The 14,525-nt window shown below is 35.1% G+C and overlaps 1 protein-coding gene across 1 annotated transcript in view; it reads right to left on the reverse strand.

Annotated features, from left to right (window-relative positions):
• LOC124630169 (elongation of very long chain fatty acids protein 6) overlaps positions 1-14,525 on the reverse strand; it is a 57,130-nt gene that overhangs the window by 27,941 nt on the left and 14,664 nt on the right. Inside the window, exon 2 of the mRNA XM_047163897.1 lies at positions 6,327-6,464. Within this exon, the coding sequence (XP_047019853.1) occupies positions 6,327-6,464 (138 nt within the window). The remainder of the gene's footprint in view (positions 1-6,326; positions 6,465-14,525) is intronic.

The raw sequence follows: 14,525 nt of genomic DNA on the forward strand, positions 1-14,525 counted from the left end.
GATACCTTCGGACAGAGTCTGCAAGGCTTCCCGAACGACAACTGCAAAGTACAGGGCAAAGAGAGTTGGAGCGAGCACGCAGCCCTGTTTCACACCGCAGCTCACATTAAAGAACTCCGAGTCTTCGCCCTGCACACTGACACAACAGTGCATGTCATCATGCAGAAGTCGTATCATTCTTATAAACTTGTCCGTGCATCCAAGTTTCGCTAGTACCACCCATAAGGTTTTGCGCGGCACCGAGTCGAAAGCTTTCTCCAAGTCAACAAAGCAAAGAAACAATGGTTGACTCTGCTCACGACTCTTCTCTAGAAGTTGACGGATAGAGAAGATGGCTTCACACGTACCTCGATTCGGCCGGAAGCCAAATTGGGTTTCAGGCAGTATGTCTTCAGACAAGGGCATCAAGCGGTTCAGTAAAATTCGTGCAAAGGTTTTGCCTGGTGAGGTAAGGAGAGAGATACCTCTATAGGAGTTGCGGTCAGATTTGTCGCCTTTGTTCTTGTACAAGGAGCACACCCGAGAGACTCGAAACTCATCAATAATCATACTCATCAATAATATAATTATATCCAAACAATAAATAGAGCCGTACTCAAGTCCTTATCGATAGATTCACAAAATAGCAAAGATAATAAAACAACATATAAAAGATAAGAATTGAAATAGACCCTTATATTCAGCACTCGACCGAGACGTTCCTGAGTTGACAGCTCATTGTAATTATCTGAATAGTAACATTATCAATTAAGAAGCCACTGTATGTATGTGTGTATGTAAATGATAATTGATATAACAACAATACAAACTTGTTTAATCTCTGTCAGGGTTATCGATTTAAATATCATCGAATAAAGATACCTCAGACGATAGACAGACAGTCTGTAGACCTAATATCATCTGTTATAAAACCTATCGATTGTAATTTGCTGTCTAAAAAATTCATTTTGTCAAGGTCGACCTAGGGATAGATAGAATGAACATTGGGGGCCTGTATTCTTGGAAGATCGCCAAAAGCCTGGAACGCTGAAGATGCACAAAACCGGGCGAAGTTAAGAAAATTGTTAGATAACAAAATCTGGCTACAGACCCGGACGGAGCTTGGAAAAGACTTTATATAACAATAGAATTTGATTCTCTGTTCGCTTTCTGCAAAGCGCGCTCAAGTACCCTCGAGTCGGGAGACACCTTTGAGTTTAGCATGTCCGCACAGATACAACTAGACATAATAAAAGCTGTGAACATTTTCTCAGGCCTCAATTCCGCTGATACAGACTATTGGGTACTTAATTCGATCTTGAGAAAAGCTAAGCCGCTAGCAAATTCGATACTTGGAAACATGGCTGTACATCAAAGGTAACTTAATCGGGTTATAACGTCCGAAGGAGATGTTACCATATAGAAATACTGGGAATTAACTTGGTTAGCAACAAACCTATACTTAGATCAATATTAACACAGAAATATTCGGTCCAAGACTTGTTACATACTATTTCTATTCAATCATGAATTTTATAATTTTCTCTATAACCATTGCGATATTGTTTAGCGTACATTGTAAGAATATAACAGAATTGGCTTTTTATGGTCACAATAACCTGATACCGCATATAATGCACTATTGTTCTATAGTTTTATTGCATTAGCGTGCTTATTATAATCTTTGTTTGTATTATCAGCCATACTGTGTAACTGGATAACGGGTGAGATTTTTTGCAACTTGTAATAAATATTTTCCCTATTAGCACTTTTCGTTTGAGGTATTATGGATTTGCACGAGTTCATTTTGATCCGATTAATCTATAAAGTGGATAAGCCTTAATCGAAATAGCTGCACTCACATTATTTATAAGCTGATGTAAGCGCACTATAAATAGTAATAAATTACATTATAATAATATTTACATTAATTGCACTTTCTTATCATTATATTATTAAACAGCTGTTAGTTTATAAGGGATTTTATTGTTGGGTTCAGTTTATGTACATATTTACATGACGTAAAAAAAAGCCTTATTTATACATATATACAACTAAAAAATGGCATCAAAAAACTCCTCATCGCTGCCCACCGGGAGTGTACCCAAGAGGCTGGCAGCATTGCCACGTTGGATGGCAATGCTTAATTTTTGACCAAAATAAAAACCAGCCTTTGGGTCACTTGAAGTGTCAGCAAGTCGCTTTGCCAGATCTTTAAAAAGCAGATGAGCACTTGGACCCCACGGCCCGAGGGTTTCAACCCCAAACGGCTCAAAGGTATAGTTACCAACCAGGGTGCTATATTTGCGCCGTTTGAGGTTCTCTGCAGCCGCAGCAGCGGAACCAGCACATCGCGCCGAGCTAGGAAGGTGAGATGGTGCAAGAGTATCGACACAAGTCGCGTCCCATACTAAAGACCTACCCATCTTCCACGGGAACAACGACATACCGTCTGGTCTCTTGCCATCGTCGCGTGCCAGACCACTGGGTTCTAATATGGCTGGAACGCCTACGGCAACAAGAGCGCGACGGATTATGTCATTGATATTCGCATGCCGTGCAAATCGTCCCGCGCTGCGGCTGCACGACAAGCCGTGGTGTCCAAGGCTGCTGACAGCTTCGCCACAGTGGCAGCGGTGAGGAGAGCAGCACGGAGCACCCAAACGCAAGCAAACAGCAAGCCGGAAAGTGGTGTCGTCAAACAATGTGCCTATGTTTGACGACGGAAGTGCCAGAAGCCATAGACCCGACTCCCATTCGCCCACAGCCAGAAGGCGCGCTCGCTCTGCAGAAGAAATTGACGTATTTAGCAGATTATTCCGTATAACTCTGCAGAGCGGCTCATCCCACTGTCTCTGGGAGGACGGGTTGACGGGTGGATCAGTATTCGGGCAGGTGATTTTCCAAGCCTCTACAGCCTCAGTCAGACATGGTACCTCGCAATTGGCCAGTGTGATAGGAAGAATTTTCCTGGTCAATTGCTCAGTACCATGGACGGAGGATATAAAGGCCGGTAGGCTAATACTTGAAATTTTGCGGACGCCAAGCCCTCCCATGCGAACGGGAAGAGTAGCCTGAATCCAGGCTCGGTCGTCCAAGGCCACATTTAATGTGCTGTTAGTCGCATGATTATATTAAATCCGATCAATAGATGACAAAAATAACAAATTCCTTAAGGCAGCTTAGTTCCATTAATTAATGTTTATTTGATCTTAATTTACGTACCTATTAGGCACTTTGTAGTTTCTTTTACATTTTGAAGAAGACATATTAAATTCTTGAAATTATATGTAAAAGATCGTGCTTGTGTATTAGTTAACTGAAAACTGTAATCATGCATAATATTACTGAGTGCGTTAACCGGGTCTTTGCTTCCAATAATATTAATTAATTGACATGTCAGTATAGGTCAGCAAGAAATTAATTACTTACATTGCGTTTAATACTCCGTTATGGATAAATATGCCAGACATTTGTTTACTTATTTATGTATGCAACACGAGTAGTCATGAAAACTTTATCTTAGAAAATTTTAATTAATATTGCGAGCAATTTATTGTAACTTTAAGGTTAATTTTTAGTCGGTAATAAACAGAACTTATGTATATGAAACTCGTATCGTTACAACCTTTTTATCGTCCCACTGCTAGGCACAGGCATAGAACCACATGGAGATTTGATATACGAAACTCAGAAAACTATTAAAATACCCGAGTAGATAAATATGTGGTGGCTTCGTCCTCTGAAAACGTGTATCAAGCAGTGTTTTGGATAGCGCTCCCTCAATAACATTTCCGCAACTTCTACGACATCGAAGCAATTTTTTTTAATATTCATTTGTAACCCTAATTTTAATTACCACATTCCTGACACAATTACAATAGCCTATTGACGAAACCACGTGAACTTTCGCTTCGGACATCGCCAGAATAACATTAGACATGCGTATGTACGCGATTAGAATATATACGTGAGAATCTTACCGTCAGACTGTCGAACGAACGTGACGGTTTTCGCCGACCTAGCGTGGCGATAGTCGATAGCGAAGATAAGGCGTTTACGTACTACAAGTTATGTAAATAATATCACATCGATTAACTATTATGTTCTTTCGTGAGATAAAGTATTGATTTTTCCTAGTAAATGATGATTTAAGGAACCTAGCATCCTTCGTAAACAACCCTACTTACTGTGCAATAAAAAAAGTTAGCGTAGCACATTCGTAGCCGCGTAGGCCGTAGTCTAAGTTTTAACGGTCCAAGTTTGTTAAACCCTTTTTGACTTTTAGTTACGGTTAGGCAAGTCACCGTTAAACTTCATGCATTACCAAGTTATGCAACTCGGATATTATACTAGCACAACTTATGAAATATCTTCATACGTAACAACTTCGATATAGACCATTTATATTGTTTTGAAAACAAGTCTCTTCAAAAATGCTTAATAAAAAGCGATTGAACGTCATATTCATATTTTTTACGACTAGACCTCAAATCAGTGAGCATAAAATATATTCTCGTAAACGTATCCGCATGTTAAAGAGGCCCTATTCATAAAAGCAAAAAGGTACGTTACTTCATTCATGGATGATTATATATCTATAAGAAGAAGAAGTACTACCTCATTTTATATAAAGAGTAACACCAGGAAAATCAATAAAAAAATATGGTTCGATTATATTTACGAAGAACAAATATTCTTTTCCACAGGATATCCTGTGATAGTTTTGTCTGTAGGTCTTCAATGACGATCGCAAATGGTAATCATACATTCCGATCCTATAAGGAAGCTCATTTAACTACAAGTTTGCAAAAGGATCGGTTGAGCAGGAATTAAAACATACATTGTCACAATTTTGATTAAGTATAACAACTGCTCTTCTGGCGCATATAAATTAATAACAAAACCTACACTGTTTAGAGCAATTTTTAGCGTTTTTATCTTTTGCTAAATATGTAGAGTTTCTGTTTAGAGTCATTCCACCAATACCTATTATTACTCCACTGGAACTTAAATGATCTCTAAAAATCGAGTTTTTCGCTTCGATGCCTCCTATTACTAAATGCACTAATAAAACATTTTTAACCTAAATCTATAGCAAAGCAAAAGTATGTTTGATGTCCGCCAAACAGGCTAAACATCAACTTCAGACATTATTTCTGTCTATTTGCTCTTGTTTAGCCCAAATAGTCGGCTAGACAGACAGGCGGTCTAGACAATTCACCTTATACGTAATGTTGTTTAGATGACGCAAAATTTATGAGTTGCCTTTTTCTATTTTGGCGGCTTTATTGCCAAGCCTAATAAACGACTGCCGGTTTCTTTTATCGACTTTATATTGCCAGATATAGTTATTAATCAATGTTGCCTTTTACCAAGGATATCCTTGAACAGTACCCTTAAATAAATAAGAACAAAAGAAAATAGAATTCTTGAGAATTTTGTCTGTTTTGATGCACAGAAAGTTTGTTGACTTTATACAGGAAAAGTATATTGATTGACTTTATTAAGTTAAATAACAATGCACCGCATAATATCCATTAAATGAAATGAATTTAATACTGTTTGTTTATTTGTCGTGCATACCGAATTAATGATAACGAATTGTTACTCGATTTATTTCCAAAGTCAATGAATAAACATGAGACGGTAAATCCTTTATGCATATGCAGTTTTGAAATAAAATAATTTAACAAATTGACGTCAAGTAAGTAGGTAATCGCTATTTGTCTGAATCAACAGGACTATTGGAGACAGACTTCCGTGTTCATAAATTCGATTAGATACGAAAACCTCATGTTTCATGCACAACATGTTATAACATACATTATCAACATTTATATCGTTGCTATCTCTCAGGGTTCTGATAATCACGTCTATGATTGTTGCATAAATTGTTCACTCAAAACTGAACTTAAATACATAATTTGAATTAAATTGTGAATTCCATAAATAATTTCTTTTGGAGAATGTTAAGCACTTAAATGCTTTGTTACTTCACCGACTGACGTAAAACCGCTATTAACAAACAAGTCACTATATTCGTATCATAAAAGGCAATAAAACCAATGACTTCTTATCTAGATGAAAGTTCTACATGAGAGGCAGAAAGATCTAATAAAAAAGAACCGATACAATACTACTATACCAACCACTAGCCTAACCTATATTGAATGAAAATTAGGAAAATCCCAAAAAAAATACGAAGCACATAATTTACGTAAACATTTTCCACGACATGACCATACAAACGAAAAAATCTACAATTTATAGGCGACGGTAAATATCTTGGCTATATTACAATTTCTTGACCTAGTCATATTTAACAAGAAAGCAAAAAAACTCACCTTGGCACACAAATAGAGTGATAGATCCCGTAGTTCCGTAACACATGAATGAACTCCGGGAGCGTCCGACACGCGCCCATGATACTGAATGCTGCTAGCGAACAGTTCCATATCATTAGGGTCCGCCGTAACTCGAATCTGAGGACAAAAGAAACAGAGGTTAGTAAAAATAGAGATCATTATTATAATAATTGTAGAAGAAATGAGGATGCGTTAAACGGTACACTTCTGCGTAAATTTTCCAGAAATAGCCATAAAGTATTGAAAATTCATAATTAAATGTAATCGTAAGGTTTTCTCATTTATTAGCCCTTTAAGTAATCCTATCCTACCGTTTTTGGTATATAGCAGATTTTGGTAAAGGGAACTTCCCATTGTAAACTCATCAAAATCGTTAGGTAGGTACAACTTATGACAATTTACTAGACCAAAACTTAAGTACTGGTCCTGATCTCACAAAAATAGGGATCAAGACAAAGATTCATTAAACTGATGAAATACCAGAAATAAGTAACGAACAAGATCTTAAAGACCAGCTCAATAAAGGCACATAAGACAGGTCAAGTCAAACGTGAAGTGCCAGTTTATGGCACAATATTAATTGCCACCTAACTACGTCTAATTAGGTTTAAAGTATAGTGTACTGGGTGTAATTACTTGATACTAAAGTGTCTAAACTACTGGTAGTTTGACCGCTATTGTTAGGATTATTATCTTAAGAAAAGCCTGAGAATTGGTTATATCTTCCTTTCTTGAGAATGTAGGAGAGAAAGTGACTTTGAGGACAATGTGAATCTTGGCAGCAAACCGTACTATTAAATCTTCTAGCCTGCCATTTCTCGGCATCAGTAGGACCAATATTACTATCACAATTCCTTTCTAACAAACATAAATCCGAATGGAGTCTATCTGTCACACTTTCACGGGTAAATCGCTGAAGGATTTTAACTAAATTGCGTGTGGAGATGTATTGGAAGGACTCTTGTTTTCTATGGCTTTTATAAGGTAGTATGTATAACGCAACATCTTGATATGAGTGAAAACTGTAATCTCGTACCTACGTTGATGACTCCTTCCTTCAGTGGCTATAGAGTTACCGAACGGTCAAATGTAACAATAATTAAAGGGTTTAATTTGCATCAAGTAATATTGCTGGGATTAATATCGTAAACCTATTTAAGTCAGGCCGATAAGCCCTCAGCTTTATAAAACATTAGACACAGGTGGACTGTACCTACAATAAATGTGTCGTTGATAAGAGCCGATAATATGGCTGTATGTGGAAAGGGTTCGCGGAATTACCGTTTGATACTTTTATATAACAAAGGTAATATGTAATATAATATGAAAAGAGGAAAACCAAATTAATAGTGATTATAGGGATCATTAACCCCAGAAAAGATAATTAAAAGTAATTATGTTAACATGGCAACATGTATTATTACGTTTTGATATAATTTAAAAATTTGAATGATGAAATTGAATGATTTGAATGTTAACAGTAAATTGTATTAGAATATTCCAGCGTAATTTGAGACAGACATGTTAATTTATTTCAAAAGTAATTACAAAGCTAACTGTGAGGCATTTTCCTGCAAATTTTGGAATATGTAAACAACTTGTTTAAATTGAACAATTTTAAAATTATATCAAAGAAGATGGATCAAAATTGCCCCACGTCCTATAACAATGTGACGTATCTCAAAAAAAAGATAAAAATGTGTAAAAAAATATGTCATACTCTCTAACTTATTTTTTTTACACCTTCATACGAAAAAACTGCTTTAAAAATTGTTCAGGCGCTGTTATGAGAACATCGTTAATAAGATTATTTATGGAATATTTTGTTTCATTATTTTTTTGTTTGATAGGGTACACCTCACAGGTGGTTCCATAATCATCAGGTCAGGATCTGATGATGGAAACCCTGAGATATCCAGGGCAACTTTTGAAAGTTGTAGGCATGTGCAGGATAAAAACTTAACAATGATGATAAGTCTGATAACACTATGCAACAGTGAAGGTCTGGAGCAGACCTGATGATGGAGACGAAAGAAGGTCGAGGGAACTCGATAACTGAATATGGAAACGACCTCGTGTTTGGGCTTATATTATTTGTATTGAATAGACCTTTGCAATAGTGAAGGTTTGGAGCTGACCTGACGATGGAGACCAGAGAAAGTCGAGGGAACTCGACAACTGAATATGTAAACTACCTCGTATTTAGTCTTATGTTAATCGTATTGATGAGAACTTTCCACTAATGCAGATAGTGACAACTATGCTTGTAACTAAAAAGCAAAAAATAAATCATCATTGTTAAGTTTTTATCCTGCACATGCCTACAACTTTCAAAAGTTGCCCTGGATTTCTCAGGGTTTCCGTCATCAGATCCTGACCTGATGATTATGGGACCACCTGTGAGGTATACCCTATCAAACAAAAAAATAATTTAAAAAATTGGTCCATAAATAATCTTACGAACGATGTTTTCATAACAGCGCCTGAACAATTTTTAAAGCAATTTTTTCGTATGAAGGTGTAAAAAAAATAAGTTAGAGAGTATGCCATATTTTTTTAAACATTTTTGTATTTTTTTTGAGATACGTCCCATTGTTATAGGATGTGGGGCAATTTTGTAAGGATTGTGATCCGTCTTCTTTATTCGTTATTTTCCATGTTTTTTTTTTCTGTCTTTAAGATAACCTTATAAGAATTTATCAATTTTTATTTATATCAAAATTCAAATAATACATGCGAACACAATAACAGGAACAGCTGTAATTAACAAAAGTATTCTCATAAAGGATACCATTCACTGTAAAAGAGAGGACATAATTGCGAAAATTCAGTCTTTTGTGGTCTTTTGCGGCGATTGTCATCAAACTACAAAGGAGCCTCGGATACACTGTCGACGTAATAATAATACGACTGTGAGACCAACAATGAATGAGGCTAATTTAATTTCACGGGACCGATAGACTGAAAGAGCTCACAATTACAAAATACTTAGTTGATTATTTATTGTTCTTAATTTTGGCCTAAAGAATCGCTGAGAAAGCCCATTCTAAAAGATAGTTTGCACCTTTTTTTTTAACGACGTCAAAAATCATCAAATGACCTCTCCCGCAGTGGGTTAGCAGCGGTGAGGGAGTGTCAGAATCTTACTAACTAAAAACCGTCGTGTTCCGTCGTAGGCCTTTTATGTACCAGGGCCGCGGTAACTTCTGTCTGTCTTTTGAACAACCCGCAGCCCCAGATAGTTTGCAAGCTGCAAACAATACCTTTAAATATTCTATGTTACTTTTCAAAGGCCTATGTCAAGAACAGAGACAAACCTTGGCATAATGGTATACCGAATAGTTCAGGTACCTCTTAAAAACAATTGAATGATTTGAATGTTAACAGTAAATTGTATTAGAATATTCCAGCGTAATTTAATCAAATTAATTTGTGACAGACATGTTAATTTATTTCAAAGTAATTGTACGCAAATTACAAAGCTAACTATGAGGCATTTTCCTCCAAATTTTGGAATATGTAAACAACTTGTTTAAATTGAACAATTTGTATAAGTACACCACACTTTACGAAACTTTAATGTGCGTGGTGTCTTATTATAAAACCCGACGCAAAAATAGGGGTGTAGTTTTCCAACATCTCAATAGGTGACTTACAGCCAGTTTCTGCATCAAAAGTAAAAGCCAAAGTAATGTCATAAAGTAAAAGTAACGGTTAAATTCGTTTCTTCAAGGCTAAAGTAACAGCAAAACTAATAGATAAAACGAATTTGACCGTTACTTTTACTTTATGACATTACTTTGGCTTTTACTTTTGATGAAGAAATTGGCTGTTAGGTGCTAAAGCGGTAAGCCGACACGAAAAATATTACGCCTGGTAATATTTAAAACTTTTTAAATTATAGCTTTTTGCGATGGGGGCTTTACAAATATGATCGATCATAAAAGGGCACTTTCCCCATTTTATAAGTGGTATATCAATTTTTATTTTCAATAAACACGCTACAGCATACAACTGTTTCCATTCGCTAAGGTCGTCAGTAGATTATTTATTTTTAATTGAACCAGTGTTGTTCTTGCTTATTACGAATGTATCGATTGCATTCGGCTGTAAAGTCAATCAATATTAATGGATTGATAAATAAATTAAATTGTTATGTAATACTGCACTAATAATGATAAGATCTACGTTGAAACATTTTATTTAATGGATATTTCTATGGTCTACCAATTGCTCTACCTTTTTTTTTTTTTGGCAGGGGGAAAATCCTCATGGACTTCCCTCCACCTGGGGTCGGTGGAGGGGGTGTGCCGGACTCTTACCGGCTAAAAACCCACCCAGTGTTGCCTTCTACCTTACCTATTGTCGAGATTTTAGATGTGTTTTAATTGAAATCATACATTTTTTGTTTTATAAATATGTAAAATTAAATCATAGGAAGCATTCCTTTATTCACTTTTTTAAATATTTTTATTACATAACTTCCTTTTAATAGGTACTGAACACTTGAATAAATTTTCATGCTAATGGCCAGACGGCGTCTACGACTGCATAACAACTCCCTAATGAGACATCACATTTGTGAAAAGCGTCAAACGAAAAATAAACTCTGTCTAGAGTAACTTTCAAAAACTATTCTTAACAGAAAAATAAATGAATAGTAGAATTTCCTTTGCCATATTAAAAAGTTTTTTTTTTTCGATTTGAAATATTCTTTCATTATCTCTATTTAAAAGCTAAAGCTACACTATCCTCGGGAGATATAGCCCTTTATACGGATACGGGACGCAGTTACCACGAGTTTGGGTGAATCCGTGGGAACAGTTGTTAAAAAACGAAAATAATCATTGTTAATTAAATTGAAGTTAGTATTTTCATTTTCACTGATAGACACAGAATCAGCATCATTTTAAGCTAACTTTTGCACAAAAAGTTGTTTCACTCTTCGCAGAGCATAATCGACATTAGGTATAAAAAGTACATTTGCAGAGAAAAAGTTAAAATGACGTCGACTTGACGTGACGGTCAAATATAAAACCAAAAAGCTTTAATAAATAGCTTGATAAAGAACTTTTTGTACATAATGAAGAAAAAAACTTATGAATGCCGATAATGCACTTCTAATTTTAAATCAACCTGTCCTATAAATAGGACTGGTCGTTATCACACTTTATTAATAATAAACAAACATCCAAGGTTTTGTTGATTTTTTAATTTTGTTTTTCTGGCTCTTGGTCATAGCTGGCAATATAAAGACACTACTTAGTAACATACAGGTGTGCATACAAATGCACTCTCAAAGTAAAAGATAAAATCTGAAACGCGGAAGCATTGACTATTTAATGTCTTAGAATTTGCATTTGCATTCGTTTATTTGTGCAATTTATAAAACTAAACAGCTTAGTTACTACCGGTTTCTTCAAAAATAAATAAAATTCAGACAATACATATTCCTGAGACTTGTGCATACTTATAAATTGTACATTTTCATTCATTCTTTCTTAAAATATTTGTCATATAATGTGAAAATCAAATATCTATTCCGATTGTTAATAAAATCTAGAAAGGTAGATCTATTCTAATACTATCATAAGATAAACGCTTCTATAGATAAACTGACACTATTTCGATAACAAAATAGAACAGCCCAATAAATCAAAATAATTCCAATCAGAGCAATTAAAACTGACATTAAGCCTCTAATGAATCATTTAAAATGTATTTGAAATGTATTTGACACTTAGTCCGATACCTTGTCCTATCAAGTACGGATAATTGATTAAAATTAATTATACAAGGTGATAAGTAACGATTGCTTGAACTGTCCGGTAAATCAGCCGACGGAATTAATTAGGGGTCATCTTAGATAAGGTTGGTAAAGCAATATTCACCATCGGGCTAAGTTTTTCCTAGTTAGAAGTATGTTGGGGCTGCTTCCCGATTTTAACCTGTGTAAAAAGCAACGATATAGGTTCTAATCTCTTTATTTTAAGTATTGAGACTCGTGCGCCTATTACCGACCTAATAGAATCGACTATGATAATATTTTGTTGGGTGCTTTGTGGTAGCAATCTCTGCGGTAAACAGACATATTTGAATCAATCCTCAGTATTGACCAAAATCAACTGTGAATTAATTATACGTTTGTTTACAAAAGCGAAAGTAATGGAACAATCCATTACGGAATGCGGAAATTAATTGACTACATAGTTTTGTTTTTATTTCATTGCCAAACAAAAATATTACGTTGTGAATTACGTACAAATTGTTAATGAAACATTATTCTAGAAGAAATGGAGAATCTACGCAGTATTTTCATGTTTCCCGGACTTGCGATAGATCCGAAAATAATAAAGAAAAGGCTACAGGGCCTTAAATCATCCTCCACACTAATATTATGAAGGCAAAAGTTGTGTGTACTTTAAATCCGCCTGAAAGATTTTGATGAAACTTGGCAGTAACTTTAACTTCTTTAGAATCTGGGTGTGAAAAGGATTTCCCTCAGAAATCATGTGAAACTGCTGGCGCGAGCTAGTTATTTTTATGATATCGATTGTTCAGAAGATGAAAACTGTATGCCACGTAGCCAGTATCTGAACCATCTTTTATATTATGTCTTTTTAGATAATATGATAAACAAGCCCCAAAGATATGTAGGTCATAACATATACAAAGTTTTATTGATTAATGTACTTCTCTTTTTCATATTTGGCATGACTTCTAGTTAGCTCTCGCTAGAATTCACGTAGGTTTAAAAATAGTGTTAAAGGCAAAAAGTAAAGGTGTTAAAAAGGTGAAGTATGTTTACATATTATTAATAATTTAGTTATTAGCCTTAGCTTTGTAGCTCTTATCAGATTTCAGACTGACCTCTTGTTATGTGTTTGAGTTAAATGCACCTTATGACAGTTAATTGCGTAGGTTTCTTTCATGGAAAAAATCTTAAATGGAAACAATTATATTTGGATTACGTGACACACACATTTTATAGAATCATAAGTTAACACTGCAAATTATTGAGAGTACTTAACACAGTTTTCGCAAAAAATGCACATAAAAGGGTTACGATACGAAAAAAGTGGTCTTGCAGCTTGCAACAATATAAATCAAATGACTCATTGCGATGATAATAGATCAGATAGATATTCATTAATCTGACCAGGTAAGTGAGTACGACGTATATTCTACGTCATTAAGCGACCTTGAGGCAAATAAACTATACCTAATTATTATGTACACAATACATACATATGTATATTTGCGTGTACACACATTTAGTAATTGCCATAATAAAACATAAACCGTCTTACCACAAAAACTTTTTAACGTCAGTTTAAGACTTGTCTAAAAAAATGTCAAATTATGACGTTGACATATGGTTCATTTTGGAGCCAAACTTTTTATAGACAAGTGTAAAACAGTGGTTAAAGTTTTTGTAGTAAGGCCAGTACCGTCTTACCACAAAAACTTTTTAACGCCAGTTTAAGACTTGTCTAAAAAAATGTCAAATTATGACGTTGACATATGGTTTATTTTGGAGCCACATTTTTTTTAGACAAGTGTAAAACAGTGGTTAAAGTTTTTGTAGTAAGGCCAGTAACATTTATTGTACGTAACGCAACATGCGGAAAATTGCTGAAAACCTATTATTGTGTCCATGATCTTTACCTTAAGTGCCAACCCTGAAATGTTCGTGAACTTTTGACAGCTATGAATATTGTGATTTATTAGTACATAACGGTAGCGTAAAAAAGTTAAAAATAACTCATGTGTACTTTTATATTGAATGAAAAACGTCACTTGGCTATAGAAGGCACATACATTGTTTTGCTTTTTGTAGTAAATGCATTTTTTCTAAAGCTTGCTTTCGCTGCCCACGAGCGTTCCGAAGGACCTCTATGTCACCCAGAGACTGTGTGTGTAGCTTCCCAACATTGAAATAATTTAACATTATTCCTTATTAAAAGATTTGATTCCATCAAGATGTTCCCATTTGAATAAAATATAGTTCGGCCATTCAGAGAATGCGTTCCTGACACGTCGCGATTGAACTGACGACGTAACTTTGCAATGGCGTTGCAGTTACGATAAAAATATTTTTGCTGGTTGTTTACCGTTTTAACAATTGAGGAGCATTAAAACAACATTATTATATCAATAATCAATGAATGTTATAAT

Source organism: Helicoverpa zea, chromosome 5, assembly GCF_022581195.2.
Source record: "Helicoverpa zea isolate HzStark_Cry1AcR chromosome 5, ilHelZeax1.1, whole genome shotgun sequence".
NCBI lineage: Eukaryota > Metazoa > Arthropoda > Insecta > Lepidoptera > Noctuidae > Helicoverpa > Helicoverpa zea.